At 40.3% G+C, this 22474-nt stretch overlaps 1 protein-coding gene across 1 annotated transcript in view; it reads right to left on the bottom strand.

The window, feature by feature from the left end:
- Positions 1-10066: 10066 nt before the first annotated feature.
- The window catches only part of LOC117428863 (insulin receptor-like), an 87417-nt gene continuing 75009 nt past the window's right edge, over positions 10067-22474 (bottom strand). Inside the window, exons 13-21 of the mRNA XM_059015010.1 lie at positions 22225-22384; positions 21586-21688; positions 21384-21451; positions 21014-21243; positions 20580-20690; positions 20206-20365; positions 19430-19559; positions 18714-18848; positions 10067-18006 (exon numbers count right to left, since the gene is read on the bottom strand). Coding sequence (XP_058870993.1) covers positions 17664-18006; positions 18714-18848; positions 19430-19559; positions 20206-20365; positions 20580-20690; positions 21014-21243; positions 21384-21451; positions 21586-21688; positions 22225-22384 — 1440 coding nt within the window. The 3' untranslated portion in view covers positions 10067-17663. The remainder of the gene's footprint in view (positions 18007-18713; positions 18849-19429; positions 19560-20205; positions 20366-20579; positions 20691-21013; positions 21244-21383; positions 21452-21585; positions 21689-22224; positions 22385-22474) is intronic.

Raw genomic sequence — 22474 nt, 5'->3', positions numbered from 1 at the left:
CAGTTGTTAATTGCAGTTGAGCTACGAGAGATTTCGAATGCTGAAAAAAAGAATCCTTCAGTCATAACAGAAAAATCATGACTGACACTCGTGTCTTTCCCTCAGTGAATTATGATGACTCATAATATTGGACTGGATAGTTTTCAAGCTGGCCACACTTTAGACAAGAGTTTAGGTAGCAATTTGAAGACCTAGTTTAACAAGATTGGTCTTCATTGCTGTGAGGGGGGAACAAAGACAGACATAAAGGTTCTATTTACCAACAGAACTCTATAGCAGGCATGGCCCGGCATTGTTTTGTGAACTTTGGAAGTTCGAGAAACTTTCCAAAAGGTTCTATCAGTTTCTATTATTAATGACTGTGCAATATGCCTTGCCAAAACATTTCAATTCTGATCCAACAGTACATAGGGTTAGTAATGTAATTACCCTACCTTTACATCATTTTAAATTCATTTCCCACTATGAGTGTTCTTCTCTCTTTACCATTGTCCCACCCGCCCGCGAACAACAAACATTCAGACACAACTAGGTGGGGATTCCCTACAGTCCCACAGTGAGTCTATGACTGGCATTGATTTCCGAATCTTCTATAGAACCTGTCTGTCTTCAGCTTCAATACTGTGTCAACAGCATTTGACCACCGGGTGGCACTGTATGCTATACAAGAATAAAATAAGAAGATGCAGATAACTAAATGAATAGAATGTGAAAGGGAGTGGGGGACAGACATAACATTGCATTCAGATTTAAAAAAAAAAAAAGTTTTAAAACTAAAATGTTCTTATTGTATCATGAAAAACTAATATGCTCCTTATCGCCTCCTCAAGACGCACCTGTTCAGACTGTACTTGTAGATCTCTTGATCCACCCCTCCTACTCTGCACTCGACTCACCTGACCTCAGCACCATGTTACTGGATCCTCAGCTGATGCACTATTGCACTACTATTATGTCATTGTAGATACAAATTTTCAGTTTTAAATCCTAAATTATCTCATATTGTATTCTAGTAGTATCTAAACTACACTGTATTTAAATGTTGTTTTTGCACTGTAACCTTGTATTGCCCTGTAGTACCTGCGAGTCGCCTTGGAAAAAGGCGTCTGCCAAATAAAGTAATAATCAGTCTGGCTTCAGAAAGCGAATAGCTTGATGCAAAGGTTGTGCCAGGATGTGATTTAACAGAAGGAAGGAAGGAAGACTTGTGGTCTGCAATGTAACATCTCAGCATCTAACTGCCCTGAGAGACAATGAGCAGCCGCGGCGACGTCCCGGTACAACGACGGAGGCCAGATGAGACATTGGGAGCCATTTTAAATCAAGCGCAAGGTCAAATTGAGAGAAATAAAACCACCCCAACGGTTTAAAACCAACAAGAAACAACTCAGTAGCAGGAAGGAGCGGGTAAGGCGCTGTTCTGAGCACTTGATTGCTAGATTTATGCAGCTGACATTAAACAAAACTAGAATCCAACAACGTGACGGGCTACGTTGATTTTCAGCTTGCGAAGGAGGAAAATGGAAGAGCACATGGCCGCAGTTGGAACAGTTGCAATCAACATGAAAATCAAAGCTGTTAAATGCTTCTGAAATGAAGTATCAATCATTTTCAAATGATCTGCAGTGTTTTGTAAACAGCACTGTTCCCACTGCGTTGCTCCATCAATCTTTTTTATTGTTAATAACCCAGTATATTATTCCCATACTGTTTATGCCAGGATAAGTAGCATGCACCTAAATCACATGGGGGTTTCTTAAAAGAAAAGAAATATACAGCTTGCTTACAGTGTAGTGTTTGAAGCAGAGTGGCCAGGGAACACTCACATGAGTCGTGTTTAAATCATGCTCATCCTCTCTGTAAAACACATGGGTCACACTGAATGTTGCTCAGCCTGAACATGTACTCTAGGGACCAATCAGCCTTCCAGGAGGCATTCAACTGTATTGAACCTGAAGTTAATGTCTAATTAACAGCAGGTTTCCAACCCCTATACACATAGGAGGCTGTGTGGTCCAGTGGTTAAAGAAAAGGGCTTGTAACCAGGAGGTCCCCGGTTCAAATCCCACCTCAGCCACTGACTCATTGTGTGACCCTGAGCAAGTCACTTAACCTCCTTGTGCTCCGTCTTTCGGGTGAGACGTAATTGTAAGTGACTCTGCAGCTGATGCATAGTTCACACACCCTAGTCTCTGTAAGTCGCCTTGGATAAAGGTGTCTGCTAAATAAATAATAATAATATCAAGGTGTAACAGTGAATACATGGTAAAGCATAGGTAAGCATTGTAAAAAAAATATGATAAAGCATATTAAAAAAAACATGGTAAATGCATTGAAATTGAATTCACTGATGGAAACTCTGCAGTCTCCTCCTCTCCGCTTGTTTTAAACGCTGCAGTGCACTTGTGCTCTCTTGTCAGTCCTCCTCTACTGCAGCCAGCTCCTGTGGTCTCGCTGATAAACTCAACAGCGGAAGTCGTGGTTCGAGCGCTATTTCAATCCTGCCAAGACTGTGACTTCACAGCAAGTCAGGAATCGAGAACTGCTGCTCTGATAAGATTGCATGGTTTGTTTCCCTGGTTGTGTGCTGTGGATATGAAATGACTACTGTAGCACAGTAGGGGCGGTATTGCAGAACCATATCCTCACTGAAGACACTGCCTCCCGGCCTCCAACTGGGAGGAATAACCACAGTGCTTCATGAATGTAGATATATTCCCTTTAATACACCCTGGGTTATGTACCATCCACACTGTGGACAGTTTCTGTCACTAGTCTGTCTGTGTCTCAAAGCCCTGTGCTTTCAACTGCCAGCTTTCAGATGTCTCCAGAATGTAATGGCAATAGTGACGTGGTGGAATATCACTGCTATGCTGTGCGTTTGTAAAACGTGTCCCTATTTGGTTGGGTTTAATTTGCACTGTGTGGGGGGGGGGGGGCTGTCCATGTGGTCTATTGATCTTGAAAGCAGAGGAATTCACACGCTGTCAGAGCCAAGCCGATTTGCTGTCAGCCAAAAAAGGATCATTGTCAGCACAGCAAGCAGGAACATGGGCAAAAAAAAAACCAACAACATTATTATTATTATTCTTTTTTTAAAAATTATAATTTAAGGAAGGAAGGAAGGAAGGAAGGAAGATTGTGCAACGCTGGTCTTCTTCCCCACCTTACTTTGCATAGGGGCCGCCCACAAATATCACACATAGACTTATTCTTATTTGTGGTTCCTGACTGTGATGTCATCATTTCTGGGTACAGTGCATTAGGCAGTCCTACAACTAAGAAAGACGCTGGGGAATATTTTGCAATGCATTACGTAGATTGCAAATACAGGCCAGCAAAAGCCTGCCTTTTTTACAGCTGGACCTCTGAAGGAACCGAGTAAAGAGATCTGGTGAGAACAGATCTCAATTGAAAGAGATAATAAGGAGATGCAATTGAACACAATGGAAAGAAGCAGACCGTTCTCACAGTTGAAAAGCATACAATAGGGGGCTATTTAAAGCTTACTCCTTCGTCAAACCAGCAAACTGCAGAGTGGATTCTATCAAGCACAACTCCCTTCTCAATGCTTTAGTGGTAACATAGACCTGACAGCAGCGTTCAAGGGAACAGTTACTGTAATAACAGAACAAAATGACACCGCTGTGCTTGCTCTGGAAACCACCGTACAAGTGACTTTGCAATTATGGCAATTGGGCTAACTGCTTTCAGCGAGTTTAATAGGTTTAAAAGGGTCCCTTTGAATCAATAAGCTTTGAAAACCTGCACTCCGGCGAGTGTGATGATAACTGACCAAATGAGGGCATTGCTATTAAAAGTGCATGCGCCTCCCTGGGCTGAGGCTTGAGAACTTGAGTGCTTATAGGACAAAACTCTCACGTCATAACTGGTTAGCAATGTTTGTATAAGCAGCTTGTGTTTCTGGGAGTTCCTACCTCTAACTGGCGTGTTCTAAGTTCTTTGAGACAGCATGCGCTTTCAGGCTGTTGAAAGGAGCTTGAGCAGCTCCACATAAAAAATAAACTTGCTTCCCGTTTTGAGGCTCTCGTTTTTAGAACACGGCCCGTAGCTTGCAGATTTCAACCCCGAACCATTTCACTTTTATTTTCTCTTTAAATCAACAATTGCACAATGTTTCTTTGGTTCAGGGCTTCTCAGAAAGCACCTGATATGTGGTACTGGGGCTGAGCTTTATTTTCTACGTGACGCGTATCCCTGAATCACAAAACCCTGAAAATGAAGCTGAAGCACAGCTGCCAAAGCTGTGCCTCAAAAGCAGTGACTTGATTAATGTTTATGCACGTCTTCACACTTCAATCCTCAGAAGTGGTTTCAGGAACAGTGGCTTGAAACCTGGTTTCAGGAGACCAAGTTTGAGGAAACTTTTCTGTATTAAACCCCAAGTCTCCTCTGGTGTGCCATGCAGTGGCCTGAAACCTAGTCTCCTGAAACCAAGTTCCAACCCACAAAGTGGCTTCATGTTCCCTCAGCTTTATACTTCATTAAAATTTCAGGTGTTAACTGCTACAGGTATTGCAGTTTACAGTGAACAAAAGCCCAAAGCAAATACCTTTTTACTTGGAGCGTCTTTATATTAAACAGAATAATCCCCATATTTATAAGAACAGTTATCAGAAAGTAATAAAGCAGTAGAATGTACAGTATACGTATTGAGCAAGTGCTGTGACATCATTACCCAGCCAGCCTCACAGAATGCTAGACATCTTGTGACAGGGGAGCTGCAAATGCACATGGTGTCACAGGGATGGATATCATGGGTGCCTTGGTAATTGCCTGGGACTATCACAGGACCAGATACCACAAAAGAGTAATGCCGTGTTATGTGTTTTTTTGTTTGTTTTATAATTAATAAATGGCAAAACTAACAGTGTAAATACGTCAGGCAAGCATATTTAAATATATCATTTGTTTTAATTTTCCCACGCCCTTCCAAACTTCTGTCTGTTCGGATATAATCCACAACGTTCTGGTTTTGTCAGTCTCCAGAAAGCAGTTGGGAAAGCATGGGCCGCACCACCGTGAATCTTCTTGATGGATTTCGTTTTGTTCACGAATAGTGTCTATAGATTTCTCCTCTGGCTTGACAGTGTAAGACCCTTTGTTGATAATCCAGGCATGTTTACTTTGCTTTAGAGCTGTTTGTTTGCATGATAATTACTCCAGATACAGACTGGTCTCTCTCACTCAAGTGCTCAGACACCCAGTTTATTTATTTTAAAGCATTTTTAGTCCAAAATAAATAAATAAAATACAAACTAGAAAAGTTTTTTTTTAATTTTTTTATTAAATATAGAAGATAGCGTATTTTGCAAAGTTTAAATTGTTGGCTGAGTGTAAGAGCATTCTGATAACCTCACAAATATATGGATTTAGGTTGATTTTGTCCGGATCAGCTCAGCCACAACCTTGGTTGTACTTTGATTTGAAGACTTTCAATTTTATGCTTACAGCCAGTGAAATAAAGTTTGCGTGTTTTTTTCCAACTGATTGTATGTGTTTCTGCATTTAACTTGATGGGTATTAGCTGGGGCAAATGAGAATTATGACATCAAGACCATGCAGTGACATCATCACTTCGTAACCATGGAGACATCATGGCTTGGCATCAAAGGATCCTCTGCTCCCCCTGGGAAAAGGGGTCAGCACATTATTCCAGTGTGATGATGAAGTAAGTACCGTTTCGGTTTCAATCACCCATATTAAAGTATTCTTTTAAAGTGTAACAGTTTACTGTATTTAGTATGAATTCGTTGATCGCTACAGCTGTTTAAAATAGTATTCAATAAACAATATTTTGTATACTTTTATCAAATTATAATATCTAAAATAGTATTTATATTGCAGTTATGGTTTTAAATTAGAACCGTACGCTAAATAAAATGGACTTTATAATTTAGATGCGTCTTGGGAAACCCTGATATAACGCAGTTTAATTTAGAAAACAAATTAAAAGGGAAATGTTGCATTTCAAATCCCAGTCTGAAAAGAGCATTTTAGCAGATGAATCTAAACATTCTATCACCATGGCTGCGAGGTGTCAGCGTTCTTATGACAGAATGGTGTCATAAACCTTCCGATAGTTCCATGGATTCTACAAATAAGGCTTGTTTGATAAATAATTTATGTTGCAATAATCACTTTTCATTACAATGCTTGTAAGCTATACAGTACATCAGACTAGATCACTTAACGTTATTTAATTTGAACCCAATTAACAGCTCATGCTTTTTCTCACACTTCTAGGAAGATTGATTAAAGCAACAGAGAACATAACCAGAAGCACACTCTTGAGAGGATGGCTGCAAAGGGAGTGCAAGTTTTAGCATTGGAAACCTCCAGTGATGGAGTGGACAGCAGTACCAATCAGTTGACTAACACGCACGGGCTAGACCCAGAAGATTATGCCATCTATCTACAATTTTATTTACATAAAAAGAAAAAAAGAAGGAAAACCCCTCTCCCGGATAAAGAGGAAACCTCTGGAAGACTAGCGGCTGCCGCATATAAAGAGGAGGCAGGATCCCGAGGCAGCGAGGCAGGGCGTGTGAGTGAAGATCCAGCCTCCACAGGCAGGAAAGCAGGTGGCTTGAAGGGAGAGAGGGCCCCCAGAAGCAGGGAAGTAGAAAGAGTGAATGCGGAGGCGGGGAACGTGCGTAGAGGGACCCCCGGCGAGTCAGTCTCGGGGAAGATAGAGCACAGGCCAACAGACACAAAGTCGGAGGAATGGAAGTCGGGAACCAGAGCTGTCGAGTCTGCAAACATATTGGGCCTCTCTCCTGAGGACTACCAGGTCTACTTAAAGTATTACATCCACAAAAAGAAAAGGAGGAGAAAGTCCACTGCTGGCACCGGTAATGAAAACGCCAGCCCCGTCTGCGAACACGCAAAACCAAAAGAAACCGCTGAAATCAAAACTAATAAGGAGGTCGCTGTTAGGAGCACTTTACTGACCGACTCCAATAATAAAACGACTAAAAGCAACGTGCAAACCCGTGGCGTGTCCCACAAAACGGTCATTAAAAGCACTTGGAAGAGAGTCGATGTCAGTAAGGCTAACGAGACGAGTTATTCCGCCGCTGTGCTGAAATTCGACATCGGCAAAAACCGCAAGCCGGTTTGTTACAGCGACCTGCCTTCTGACGACGGGGTCCTGCCCTTCCGCAGGAAGAAGAAGGTGGAGAGGAGCGTGTCGTGGGCTGACGATGACTACTGGGTGAAGTGGAACGGCTGGGACGAGGTGATCGATTGGGGGGACACAGGGGACAGCCCGCTCGCCCAGGAGGGGGGCAGTGCTGAGAAGGAGGCATCCAAAGAGAACGAGAAAGCACCCCCGGCCCTCGAATCCAAAGAGTCGGCCCCCGGGAAGGAAAGCCACGCAGCCAGCGGCAAAGCAGACACGGATGATCCCAAAACGCACGTCAGGCATCTCAGAAACAAGAAGAACAGAAGCCATAGATGTAGAGCAAGCTTTTACGACCCTGTTGAGTCAGTCAACCACCAGCCAGGAGTGATGAGAAGATTCGAGACCTAGGGGTGCTGAGCCAGTTCTCTCTGCCACACGCTGTCGTGCATGTTTCTTTCTTTTTAGTTTTTTTTTAGTTTTTTGCCTCATGACATCCTTTTCAAATAAATATATATATATATGGAATCTATTTTTGCTTACTGTACTTCATCTATTTTTGTCACTGTTCCAAAACTAGTAACAAAAAAAAGAGACTTTAATAAAAAGCTTCTGTGTGGCTTGCTGCCAAGGACAGCTTCATACCATTAAAGGGGAAGCTTCAATATTCACTTGATTTTTTTCTGCTTATCTCCTTATGTTTATAATCACTGTTCTGTTGCTCCAATATTGTCCCCAATGTCACTGAATCATTTGATTTTTTTGTAATCAGGAAGTCCCCAAAAACAGCCAGCAACTAAGATTCTACAGGCACAGGTCATAGCTACTTGCTGTTTTGCATTTTATCGTCCCATCACAAAATACTAATACAAATTGCCTTTTAGAGTTAGGAACAATCTTGCCCATTATTGCAAAAAAGTGTGGAATTTGCTGGCCTCATAAAAACGAACAGGGGTGTGCAAAACTAAAAACCTGTTTCTAACTCACTTACCCCATCTCCCCGAGCCAGAGGAATTGCAGTCAGGGATTCTGGTGTTTGATTAAAAATCCAACGCCCTGTGCTTCGGTGCAAAAAAAAATAAACGACAAAATCCTGCATTGTCTGACAGTGTCCAAAGCTTCAAACATCAGCCGGGGTAACAGACCTGTGACTCTTTACAAACAAACAAGGTTAATTAAAAAGTTATATCTAGTTGGATTTGTCAGGCAGGCAGAAGTGCACTGTAATCTGATCTGTAGAGTACAGTCTGTACAGTACAGTGTGGAACACACTCACTCAATACTCCTCCACAGTGAGCGAGGCAGGGTACAGTGCAGCCGGGGGACAGACCCATTCTGTATGAGGTGTCAGAGAGGCCATGCATTGGAATCGCAGTGCTAAATCACATCAGGGGATTTGTCAAAGAAATACATTCAAAACTTGAATAAAGTCAAGTATACTGATGAGTTTTACCAAGAAAGAAAATTATTTTATTACGTTTTTTTCTTTTTATATAATTTACCCCAGTATGAACTGATTTCTTTGCACCTTACATGTAGTTGGGCTGGAACAATAATCAGTTATTACGATAGTATTAATAAACTGGTCTTCATTATTTATGTGCAGAAAAACTATCTATATATCGATATAGATATAGATAGATAGATAGATCATATAAATCAGCAATAATTCTGAGTGCTGAAAGCTATAGATGCTACAGAGATGTTTTATTCCCATGTCTTCCTGTATTTATTTATTCCCGAGCTTATAGAAGTACAGCTGTGAGGTCAGCAAGACTCTTCAGGGCATGGAAGCAAACAAGAAAAGCATAAGAAATTGAAGCATGGAGGGGATTGTCTGACCCCCGAGACTGAATTTCAGTGTGATGAGGAAACGTTGCCCTCACTGGAGTTTCTGATCACAAGACAGCATTAGAACAACATGTTATTTTAGATTGTTTAACAGCACCCACTAGTGGACAAATGAAACAATTCACTCATAAATCCGTGCCATGCATTGAGCATATGTGTACTGCACTGTCTAGCACAGCGCTTCTCAAACCCGGTCCTCGGGACCCCAGTGTCTTCTGGCTTTCGATCAGCTGAGCTCTCAGTTACTTAACTGAACCCTCAGCTGAACTAATAATTTGCTTTATTAGACCTTTTTAATTGTTCTTAGCTCCTAAAAAGTTGCAGATTTCAAATTACCTATAAAATGTTATAGTTAACTTGAAATCTCCAACTGTTATTGTGTGTGTGTGTTTTTTTTTTAATCCTAATATATAATGGGACTTTACTTCTATAGCAGCAGCGTGTGTTGATCTTGACATTCAATACAACCAGCTTGACTTTTCCTCTTCATGTCAGAGTTTCTTTTTTTTTTTTTTTTTAGTGTATAGTGTAAGTACTGTACTGGAAATGTCCCAAATTACCTTACTGATAGAGACATGCAACCTGTGTGCAAAGATCAAATGATGCACCTCATTTTAAAATCCCTCAATGCAGATCTAATAGGGGCCTGCGTGCCTTTGTATATCAAGCATCTCATCTTTGCCTTCGAAAAAATGAAAAGGTTTAAATGATTAAAAAAGTACTTATTTCAGGACGTTTTGGACAAAAGCCCTTCTTCAGAAAGAAAGAATGTTCTTTTTGCAGATTTTCCTGCAGATTCGGACTGCCTCAACAGCATACTGTAAAACCAGTCCAGCTAATATACTTACCAGGATACTAACCCCTCGTTTGCTGGCCTATAGGCTGGAGATGTCTGTTATGGACATGCTTGATATCTCTTTCTGTGTCTCCAAAGTAAGAGGAAAGGAATTTGACTGGCCCTGCACCCTGTTATTGGAACAGCCTTGTTAAATAACCTGTGTTACTAAAACGATCACTTTCACATAATGCAACCCCCTCCTCCTCGGGTGAAAAGAAACATCACAAGAAACACACTCTCCGATCATTTTATTCATAATTTTAATATAAACAGTTAATCATTGAATAATTTACACACAGCAAGATTTTTATTTTTTTTTTCTCATCATTCCAACATATTTTCTGTACATGTCTCTGCTTGGCTCTACTTGAAAACATTGAAAAAATAAATCGTCAAGCGTTATTTTAATCATGGCACATTTTGATCCTTTTTTTTTTTTTTTTTTTTTTTTTTCTTAAATATATCTTAAAAATTAAAAACGAGAGGTATCCTGCGAGGCTACTCAAGCATTCTGAGGCTGTCTATGTGCACAAAGAAAAAAAAGAGCAGCATTATAAAACAGAGAGAAAAAATAAAACTATGGCAAAGACTTATCCAACAGCAATACAGAACACTTAAAAGGGGCGGGGGGGAAGGGGGGGCACCTTTTTATTATGTGTAAACTGGAAGGGAGCAGTGTTTTAACTTAATGGGGGTGGTCTATTTAGTCAGATTCACTGCAGAGGATCTGGATTCAGTCCAAGCTTGACTGTGTGCGTAAACGAGCCACCTCTTCTGCTCTATAAATATGCACTGCAGCACTGTGAATCTGGCTCATCATGTGTTAGACCTAGTGTTAATGGCTATGCGATTACAGCCTTGCAGACAGGAATACCATATCGTAAGTCGGTAATCCCACACAGACAGATATTACATTGTGGAGTTGAAGCAGCTTTTTTTTTAATGTTATCAGTCTGAAAAGAGCTCATTTCCAGTTTACACATTTCGAAGCAAACGGGATTCCTCTTCTCCCCACGAAGCACGTTCCTGAAAAAGAAGCGTCTGGTAACAAAATAAAAACACAGAACACTTCCTATCTGGCATTAAGTGACAGGAAAAGAAACGACATTGCAAGGGCATATATTGAAGATACCCGCAGGTAAAACCCAGACAACGGGCTCGATCACTTCTGATAAGTGCTAAATAAATAGTCAGGTACTTGACAAGAATCTCTGAAGATTTTAAAAGGACAGGAATCATGGGATACCACTAGATTTCCAGGCAGGTGACACCGTTTTTAAAGATGTTTGCTGCTCTGCTCTGTTTAAAACCCTATTATACATTTGTCACAATTCCCAGACTGGAGGGGGTGGTGGCATGAGCAAAGGACATCTCACTTTTGTTTTATTTAGTAAAAGCTATATACATCGTTATGTTACAAGAGAAGTAAAAGTTTACAGGTAGAAACTTGCTTACTCTTTTTTAATTTTTTTTTTTGCCTTTCCCTATTTTTGGCAACCAAAAAAAAAAAAAAAGTTGAAAATTAACATATGTAAAAGTAATAATTATTATTATTTTTTTTAACAATACAATACATAAATGCCTTGCCTCAAACCATGCTTTAGCGTCCAGCTTGCTTTGCTGTTGAGCTTATTGTGGCTAAAATAACAGACCTGAATATTATACAAGTGCTTATTTCCACACCCTTTTGAAGCGTCTCAAATCAGTTACGGGACACATATAGAAAATATTTACATTATGGGAACTTCACAAGTTTTGAGGAGAATTCATGCATTCATGATCTTTTCTTAATAAACATGTAAAAATAAGACTCGCGCCGTGTCATATTATTTACTTAATTTTTGCATGGCGTACGGTTATTCAAATTGTTATTTTTAAACAAAGCAAGCCAGGTTTAGCCAAGTAGAAACAAGTTTGTTGTTTTGTTATTTTTTTCCTCCTTGAAAAATAATTCACATATCCAAATACAGTAACACTGAGCCAAGCAGAAGGGTATCTAAACAACCTCACATTGGCCTTTGATGTGTAAGCACATAGAATCTTAAAAAATAATAATACAATCACAATATCTTAAAAACTTTCAATACTCCTGTAGAGCCAGTTTCTTTATTCTGATCCAAGACCCTTTCGCGCTGGGTAAATGTGCAGAACAACCATGTGGGGCGATGTCTGAGGAAGCAGACAGGTTTTGTTGTGTTGTATATTATTTGGATCCAGCAGTAGATTGCAATAAAACTGGGTGGGTGGCTAGGACTTGGAGAGCAGGCAAGGATTTCGCTCAGTCCTTTGTGCATGCCTCGCTAACGTTTGTATTGTTATGGCACACAAGATTGTCCTGGTACTATAAATGTCTTATTCTTTTTTATATTTATTTTTTTTAAATACTTTAGTTCCAGTCTTTAGTTCCACGTTAGGGAGGCGTGCAGTTTCTGATGTCGAAAAAATCCGCTGCAAAATCCTGGCGAATCTGCTTAGTATCCACGGTCTCTTGGTATATTCACAGTAAAATATACAATTAAAAAAAAAAAAAAAAACCAAGGCCTGCTTTTTTTGGACCACATGTCAGAGGGCTTCCTTAAGATTTTGCATAAAGCTGAGGACTTTTAGTCACACAATACTCCATGCAAAAAGGCGTTGTGCCACTTTTGAGCCTGATATTTTTCAGAAGGTAAAAAAAGCTTCGATTTAACATTTGAATATTTTCTCTTGAAGCTTCCACCACCCTTATTTACAACACAGCTCACAGCAACCGTCTGCACTGAGAATCAGGACTGGGATTTTTTTCCCCCTGTAATTTCTCAAATGCATCTTACCATGGAAAACAATAGGCTTGTCTAATATTACAACATCTTTACACTGCCCTTCCAGCGACAAAAAGCTATCTTTTCACAAGACACTTATTATTTAATAAAAAAAACAAACTTACAAGCAGGGAACCGAAACATTGCCACGTCACGCTTGGTTTGAAGGGTAAGCCGATCTTTTTGAATGTCGCTGACCAGTGAAAATCTGTCTGTTCAACTTGGATGTTAGCTGGGTTTGCAATTTCAAGGGACCTGCAACTGATGGTGCCCTGAAGTGAAACAGCTTGTCCGGGATTTCATTTCTCTCTTAAAATTGTGAAACTCGAAAAGGGGCAGGACTGCTCCTGCAGTTTTGGTTTTCAGCTATTTGCTTGCAGGAAAAGGGCTCATAATAACAACGCTCATCTCCAACATGGGTTCTGTGATTCTGTATAGAACGATTACAGTACTAGCAAGACAAATCATTGAATCCACAGCAGTCACTGGACTGCTTTATGGGTCGTCTGCGACTGCTTCTGAAGGTGAAAATAGACAGTGTGAAAGTTTGGGCTTCAACTGTTGGTTAGTTTTCCAAATGGCCCTGATATTTATTAGTTTATTTAACAGGCAAGGGTTCGTTTATTAATTTAGGACTAGATTGGAACAAAGACCTGGCTTAGAACATAACTGTTGCAGAATTTAGAGTTTTAATAGTTTTCTTTTGCCTACTAACACAACCCCCGGCAGTCCTGCGGCACTGGCCTGTGGAAGGACAGAGCAGGAGCATGGCTTGGTATTCCATGCAAGAGTCCCGTTCACTACCACAGTCAGAGAGGCACCTGCGGATCAAACCTGCTGTAAACACACTCTATAGAACCCAGCGGCATGAGCGAGCACATCCTGCATGTATATATAGATGTGTGTGTGTGTGTCTGCGAATGGACTGCCTGACCCACATGCTGAATGCAGAAGCCCCTTTTTTCACAATGTTACTGGACTGCGTGACACACTGAGGTACCAGTGTCTGTGACATTGTGATACTGAGTGCGTGTGTGTTTTGTTATTAAAAAAAAAAAAAATACACTAGAGGGATCCAGGGATATCAAGTTACAAACTCAATACGAGTTTGACACCAATCCAAAATCCAGAAGACACTTCTAGAAAGCCCTCCCCCTCTGTGCTGCACATATTGAAAATCCTGTTTTAAAAATTCATTTAGATTTGCTTTGACAATACAAGTGTGGTCATTCTGAATAAAAAAAGGTACTGCATGTGCATACAGAAATATAGCATGCATTGTTTTTAAAATCTAAGGCAAGACCTTGTTATCAAATAGTCCAATGGTAAAGATGAGGTAAGATATATACTTTTTAACCTTTTCAACGCCTTCTTTAGAGGTCTAGGAATCCTGACTCACTAGAAACGACTGAACAAGGAAAGACTCAACTCTGCAAAATGGTCTTGTGTACTGCATGCCAAAATAACAGTTCATATTTTCAGATTACAGTACAAGACTGAAAAAATAAAAAATAACCTTTGGCATTTTCTTTTACAGATTAATCATATTGAAACCGAGACGTTGGAATACAAATTGCTGCCATTGCTGGTAACAAGAGACATTTGGGGGAAAAAAGGACAATGCATGCATGACGATACAAAGCACTGCTGTAATCTGCTGGACATCTATTGCCCTTCTCTTTAATAACGTCATTATTTTAGTTTATGTACTAACCGGCCATCAATGTAAATGCATGTTCTGTAAATAAATTAGTTCCAGGTGCCTGCCAAGTATTTCTCGGTGTACCCGCCACTCTGGATGCTGCTGGATCTGTCATTAATTACAGTGGGTCTTGATCAGAATACTGTGGCATGCCAGGAGATGTTCTGTGTTAACTGTACTACGACTATCCTAACAATACACTGAGGTAGACTGTGCCAGAACAGAAAATAAAAATTTTCGCACCACTGTTTCAACTCCTTACTTTTTTATATATATATATATATATATATATATATATATATATATATATATATATATATATATATATATATATATATATATATATATATAAACAAATGTACATGCTCTGTATCTTACTTTTTTTATGTCTTTAATAAAATGCAAATCGGGGTTGTACAGTGATTTCTATCATATTAAAATAAATAAAATATTAATTTCTGTATTTTCCAAATATAAGAATCTTCTGAATTACAAAACTGTGAGAATTATTATTCAGCTAATGTAGTGTTAGAGCTGCTGACATATTTATTAGACTCCATAGTTTTTTTTTTTTCTTTCTTTCAACTAAAACTAGGCACCATACAAGTTAAAATTAACATTACACAGTATTTACAAAGCAAGAAAAAAAGATATCTATATATAAATGTAGCAATTCTGTAAATGTGACCTCAAACTTACTCTGCTGTGACCACTAAGTGCAGTAGACGAGATTTGTTTGTTATAAAAAAAATAAAAATTTGAAATCACTGAACTTAATGCTTACGATATTCAACCTTACTGTGGAAACACCCCAAACGTTAAACCTCACTGATAAGCAAGCAGTATCCCCATGCTGGTTTAACCCTTGGAGATACACACAACGAGTCAAACCTTTACACTGTCGTTTTTTGTTGCTGTTGTATTTGAAAGAATTGGTTTTACTTCATTGATTTTCAAGTCCTAAGAGTTTGCAAGATTGTTCCATACACTTCAGAAGAAGTCGCACTGCGGACTGCCTCAACTAAGCTGCTTTGCAGATGTGTCCACACACTGGAGACAAATTACAGTGTGCTAGCATCCATCTTAAAAGATACCTGGAGTATTGCTGGTAAGCGTTTACCAATTATGTTTTGTTAAATCGAACACATTGGAGTATACTGCACCTTTATAAGCTTAGGTTCATAAGAAACTTTCATTGCTAAATGCTCCATTGAAAAATAAAACCCACTCAAAGAAAAAACCAAAAAAAAGAGAGATTTGAAGCTTACAAAGATATATCTTTTCACAGAAAAAAAAAAAGCTTTTAGCAGGTACATCCCTCAACTGTTTTAAGTATAGGCCTCTTAATGAAAAGGCACGACTTTGAGACGGCTAATATATTTACACAATTCCCGAGATAATGAAAAATAAACAAACAAGCTACACAACGCAACCCTGAAGGGGGCTGGAGGGAGGGGACTGATTTTAAAACACAAAACCGATTACATTTTGTGGTGCTGTACTGAATTAGATCTGCTGCACAATGCTGGTTTCTGATAGCGGCTCAAATACATATATAAAACAAAAACAAAAAAAGTACATTCAATTCCCCTTGGGTCCTGTGTCTGTATCCCTCTGACCCTGTCACTTCAGAACTGTGACACAGTAATTTGAGTTGGTGCTGAGCATACAAGACTGAGAAAAAAAAAATAACAAAAAAGAAGGATGCAAAGCACACGTAGAAATGAGACCCCGCTGGAAACCCGCAGATATTCAAGAAAGCGCTACAAGTACAAGCTTGTCTGACCCGGAGATCACGTTACACAGACGCCTACTGCAAACGCGACGGAAAAAAACGTCTTGAAAAAAAAAAAAAAAAATTCATCTGACATGCTCCATTCCTGCCAGATCTACAGAACTTCAGGTCTATCACCAAATCCCAAACCCTACCCCACAGGACACAGGCAAACCACAATGCTAACCAGACCTGACAAGGCTTCAGTGGAAAGCATGGTCACATTGTTGCTATCCATGTTGTAAAAGCATGGTCGCATTGTTGCTGTCCATGTTGTTCTGTATCTGTAAGGTTGCCTGCTGCTACTGAAACAGAGTCCTATTTAGAAGCTCTAAACATGCGTGGCTCCAGTTAGCTCATTCCTGAAGTAACATGCGCTAGGCCAGGATTATTACTAAGCAGGGATGTGAAACCTGCTGCATTTGAAGAGACTTTCTATTCACTTTTTGACACTGTTGTTTAAAAGAGAGCCTCGATCAGTTACTGAATATCAAACAGAATTTAAATAAACCTTTAAGTAATAGTGAATAGGGTCCGTGCAGTCTTAACAAGACTTTTTTTTTTTTTTTTTTGTACTCGGTTTTAAACGTCGTGAATGAACCAGATCCTACATGTCTGTATATGAACCTCTGGTTATTAATGGCATGTCTCAGCGTCTGAGAACAGAATACTCCTCCAGTGAAGCCTAGACTACACTTTGCTTGGCAGTCTGATCATTATAAAAATAATGAATTAGATTTTTGGGTTGCGGGACGGGGGACAAAACAACAAAAAGACTCAGACAAAAAAATAAAAACAGGCTTTGAAGAAAAGAAAAGCCTCTGTGGTAAAAACATTAACACATCAAATTATGTACAAAAAAAACACACCACAATATATATAATGATCTTCTACTGTATACACACTAAATGTCAAAGCAGCAGCTATTGGTCAATCTGAGGAATTATTTCCGTCCAATCACTTTAAAACAATAATAATAATAATAATAATAATAATAATAATAATAATAATAATAATAATAATAATAATAATAATAATCCTTCAGCCGGTAACGTGAGTAAACAAAATAAAAACAATCAAAAGAGATCTGTGTGAAGTTTGGAATTCTGCAGAACAAAAAAAAATACCTTTTTTTCCTTTTTTGAGTAGATGAGTTTTGTTCCACGAGATACTGCCTATGCCGGTGTCTCGTGTAAATCAGTGAAACTGTTTGTTTTAAGGAAAATAATAAATTGCTGTTGTTTTCAGGCCACAGAGATCAAGGTCACTTCCTCTTAAAACCATTGGATTTACTAGAAGGAGGTCGGTGGTGGGATGGCGCGAGTTTTTCGGGGTTTTTTTTTTTAGCAGCCTTTTGATAACGGGTTCTCACAGTTAATTCCACTGACCAGTCGGAAAACTTGGCAATAAAAAAAAAAAAAAAAAAAAAGGATGATAATTAAAAAATATTATGAATACAAACTTTGCATCCTGTGTCTCACACTGTGGCAGCCAAGTAAAAAGTCCTGAGATGTGTTGTAGGGCCTTAAAAAAAACAAAGTGAACAGAAAATGTTAGGATGGGCTGGACCTGGGTAATGATAAGATCCGCCCGTTCTTCTTGCCCCCGTTCATATGCGTGTAGGGCACATGCTCCTCATAGTTCCCCCTCAGCCCGTTGTCCCTTCCCAAGCTGTTCTCTCTCTGGGAGTAGGAGGCTGGGTCCAGAGGAATGTTCTCCATGTTTTCAAAGTCCATGTCGAACTCCTCGTTCTCCGGGGGTTTGTTCTCTTCGCTGTAGAAGAAGGACAGCTCCTGGAAACTGGGGTGGAGGTCGTCCTTCATCATCTCCATGATCTCCAGGAAGGTGGGTCGCATCTTGGGGTTGTACTGCCAGCACATCTGCATCAGGTTGTGCCTGTGGGGCGGGAGGAGAGCCCAGTCACCGTACCGTACAGAACCACCCTCAGCTTTGTTTTAGGGGCGAAGAAAAGCCGGTGGTGCTTCAGATTACCAGGGGCATGAATAGCTGTGTAATTACATTGTAATAACTGGCAATTACAGATGGACCCCAGCTATTACGTGTAACTACTGTGCAATTACATATAAATGGTCATTCAAACATCTTGCTACCTAATGTAATAAACTCCGTGGCACAGGCTGCTTCCATGTTGCTACATGTAATGTATGCCCTATATTCTATAGTGTAACTGGAAAGCATGTATAGTACATTTGGAGCAGCTTTTATATAGATACAGCTAAAAGTTCACCTGCAAACAGGTGCCTCCTATCTGAAAAGCCTCCATCAGGACCAGCTCTATATTAAGACCATTGTACTCAAGGCACTGTCACAAGTGTGCCAGTGTGGCTCTGATAGCTCAGTTTCACTCAGTTTACATTAGCTAGAGTGAATTAAAATGATTTTCTTGCTGCTGTTTTTTCTTATTTTTTTTTTTGTTCTTGGTTTCATCTAACACGGATATAAACTGCATTCCGTCATACAGCTTAAAGACTAGACGACGGTTTTAGCCTCGCAAATAAAACCCAGCAACAAGCGATTCAGTCTACCCCCCATACTGTACTGGCGTATTATACATCCCCAAGCCACGAGGAAACCCTACTTACAGCCTCTCTGCGCAGTTGTCCGGGCGGTCCAGATATCCCCCGTCCATGACGAATTTCAATACCTGTTCATTAGACAGACCCTGATACGGCTGCTCTGCCAATGTGCTGATCTCCCACAGCACCACTCCAAAAGACCTGCAACATTCAAACCATGCCGCTGTTAGCTCGGTGCACATTGTGTGGCTTCTGTATATTTCACTATTTCTGCTTAGATCCGTATTTGCCCTGCTTGATCACTCCAGCTTCTTATAAAGACACCGCAAGGCTGATTTTCTGAAGTGAGGTGGGGACGCATATCAGTGCTGCACAGGCTTCAGCGCACAATACCTCACTGGTGGGCTCCAGTGCGCAACGCCAATATGCTTCCCTGCCTCACTTCACAAAAAAATTAAATAAAATCAAAACGGATCCATTGATACACTATACACCACGAAATAAGATCAACAATATGTTACACACAATAACAATGAAACATGGTATGTCAGTCAAGTATCCAGTATTGAGAGTCAAGTATTTCTGTGCATGTGTGTGTGTCGCTGGAAGCAGCGTTCACCCAGTTCCACCACTGCAATATGTATGTGATCCTGTTGGGCTTGTCTACAGGTAACCTCATTTCTATCTTGGTTCTTAGATTCAGCAGCAACTGAGATTATATACATATATTATATTGTGCTTGTGTCGGCACAGGTTGAAATCTCCATGGCTGTGAAACTCACCAGCAGTCTGAATGTGCTGTGAAGACTCCGTCTTTCAAGGACTCTGGAGCCATCCATCTCACTGGCAGCAGCCCTTTCCCTCCTTTCCGGTAGTAATCGGTTTCGTAGATGTCTCTCGTCATTCCAAAATCTAAAATGATTAGCTCTCGTGATCAAACTGAACTGCTGTAAATTCAATACATACAGCTACAGCCATCACCCTATAGAATTAACTAATTTTGCTTCATAAAGTCACATGATACCTGATAAATAACGTTACGTTAACATATTGAATTACATACCTCTGACAAAAATGTAAAAATGTGGCATTTCAAAATCTAACATGAAATACTGTACTACTATTATGGCTTCCGGTAGATTTTAGGGATATGATTGTGTTAAATAAAATACCTAAATTATGTTCCTATATCTCGATCCTAAAATTCTAGGTGATGCAAAACTTTTTGGCTGTAGCTGTAAACAATTTTATTATGTAACTAGTTCATCTCAAAAGGTGGAATTCATAGATCTGTCAAGCAACTACTGCAAAATTCAAAATAAACAAATAAAAGAATACAAAAATGAAATAAGCGCCCTGCTGATATTCAGGCTCTGAAACATTTTTCATATTGCGTGATTAATGGACAAAGGTTGAGAGGTCCTGCTCCAAACAAGCTCGCACGCACTAACATTGAAGATCTAACCAGCTCAACACAGAGATGTTAAAAGACAATACCAAAGGGAGGGAGGATGTGTCAGCTTGACTGTATGGGGGGAGATATTCTTTCAGGACGTACCTCCTATTTTAACAGTGAAGTCCTCCCCCACCATACAGTTTCTCGCTGCCAGGTCTCTGTGAACAAACTTCTTTGCGTTGAGGTATGCCATGCCATCAGCTATCTCCGCTGCCATCTGGATCATCTCTTTCAGTGTAGGAGGAGGGCTGCCCGGGTTATTCTGCAGAGGGCATTAGGAACAAAATTAGGAGCCTAATTATAGTTGCAACTCTCTAAAGCATTCTACAAAAATAAAATACTCTGAAGATTTCATTTCCATGCATGTTACTGTCTATTACCATCACTGCAAGAAAGGGCAACAGGAATTTCGACACTGCTTTTCAATTTGCAATAACGATCATTTTTTTTGTTGTCAAGACAAAGGTGGCCATTACCTCTGCCTCGGGCCGCAGTGAGCGCAGGTAACTCTTCAGATCACCATGGGTCATCAGCTCCATCACAACCAGCGTGGGCTGGCCTTTGGACACCACGCCCAGCAGACGCACCTGTAAAGCCAGAGAAGACGAACCCTAAGCAATACTTTAACCGCAGGACAGAAACCAGGAAGCAGGCAAGCACTCATGTTTTAAGATTTTGCTAAATCAGTATGACAATTATAATGACATAAACGTCTGCATAGTGATTAAACTATTGCAGGGAAACATGACTCCTTTTGCACAGCAGTTTGATCCATTCCAACTTTGCGATTACATTATCTTAGCTAATAAAACCTGGTGGGCTTCATATTCACACACACACACACACACACACACAGAGGAGTTGGGTACTATCCAGAAGACGCGGTGGAGCTGAGCCTGTATCTACATACCACGTGATGACAGACGAATGCTTTCATGACCGAAGCCTCATTGAGGAATTCAATGCGTTCTCGCAGGCTGGCGGACTCGTTAACCGTCTTCACAGCGACCCTCATTTCCGGCTCTCCTTTCACGATGTCCTTTGCGATTCCTTCGTACACCATGCCGAAGGAGCCCTGGCCCAGCTCTCGCAGGATAGTAATCTTTTCACGGAGAACCTCCCACTCATCTGGCACGTACACTAAAAGGGAACAGCGGTGGAGATTGTTTTGAGTCTGAACCATCACCTGGAGGAACTTACTGATGTGGTCTAAAAAGCTACAGGACAAGATTTTATATACATACTATATTGTTATTCATATAACCAGCAGGAACACTTACCATCGTTAGCACTGAGGTACTCTGGGTTAGATGAGGCATAGAGTGGTCCTGTTGGTCCTTCTGTTTGCCTAGGACATAAAAAAAGAATAATAATTATATTAAAAAGTAGTAAGGAAATTAGTTAGTTAAGTCGAAGATATTTGACTTATATTTGATATTTGCGCTTTTTCTGATAAAATAATGGATTATTCCAAAAGCTTACCTCTTCTTCACCACCATGAAGACGACCCCTGCCGCTCCGAGAACCAGAATGATGCAGATTACCGGCCCGATGACGATCTTCGCCAGGTTCGAATGGTTATCCCCTGCAAGACCAAGGAGGCACGCATTTCATTTGATGGAGTTGCCAAATCCTCTAACCAGAAACCTCCGAAAACCATCAGTATTAAACAGGCTACACAAAATATACAGAAATAACTAGAGATAATTCTTATAGATCCGTAGAAATTCACTGCATCCCATAGTAAGAATATGTGCTTGTTAGTTGCTAATGTTATTTTAGCAATTTTTTTTTTATTTTTACAACGTTGAATTGCTGTACTAAGCTTGAAACAGGAGGGACAATTTTCTTTTTTTCTTTCTTATTTTTTTATTTAAAAAAATAATATCCACCGAGGGGCCATCAGGCAATACTTGCAACCGCTAACTGTTCAGAGCCTCTGTAAAACCTTCACCCCATATGAGTCGAAACATTACACTCCACCTTCATTCTCACCAAAGCATTCCCAAATGAGTCGCTTTCGCCACTTACTGAAACGTGCAACGCACGCCGTGACACAGCACCTTGGGAAAGCAATTTGCGAGCCTTCTTCACATGTTTAGGGCTAATCTAGAAACTCACTGTAATCTTTAACGTAGAAGTAGGCTGGCTCCGTCCACGAGCCGTTCCCAGCCAGCGAGGTTGCTCTGATTCGGATGGAGTAGTTCCCCGAGTGCAGCACTTGCAGCTTGTACCCCTGATCAGTAGCATAGCTCTTCCTAGAGACACACTGGTGCAGCTCCTGACAGCAAGAGAGACAAAGCCATGTGTCACTTCATCTGGAAACACTGCGTGTGCTGCGCCTCTTGAAAGTTTTACTGAATGTTGCATA

The sequence above is a fragment of the Acipenser ruthenus genome, chromosome 49 (assembly GCF_902713425.1).
Source record: "Acipenser ruthenus chromosome 49, fAciRut3.2 maternal haplotype, whole genome shotgun sequence".
NCBI classification, from domain to species: Eukaryota; Metazoa; Chordata; class Actinopteri; order Acipenseriformes; family Acipenseridae; genus Acipenser; species Acipenser ruthenus.
This window is presented reverse-complemented; position numbering and strand designations above follow the sequence as displayed.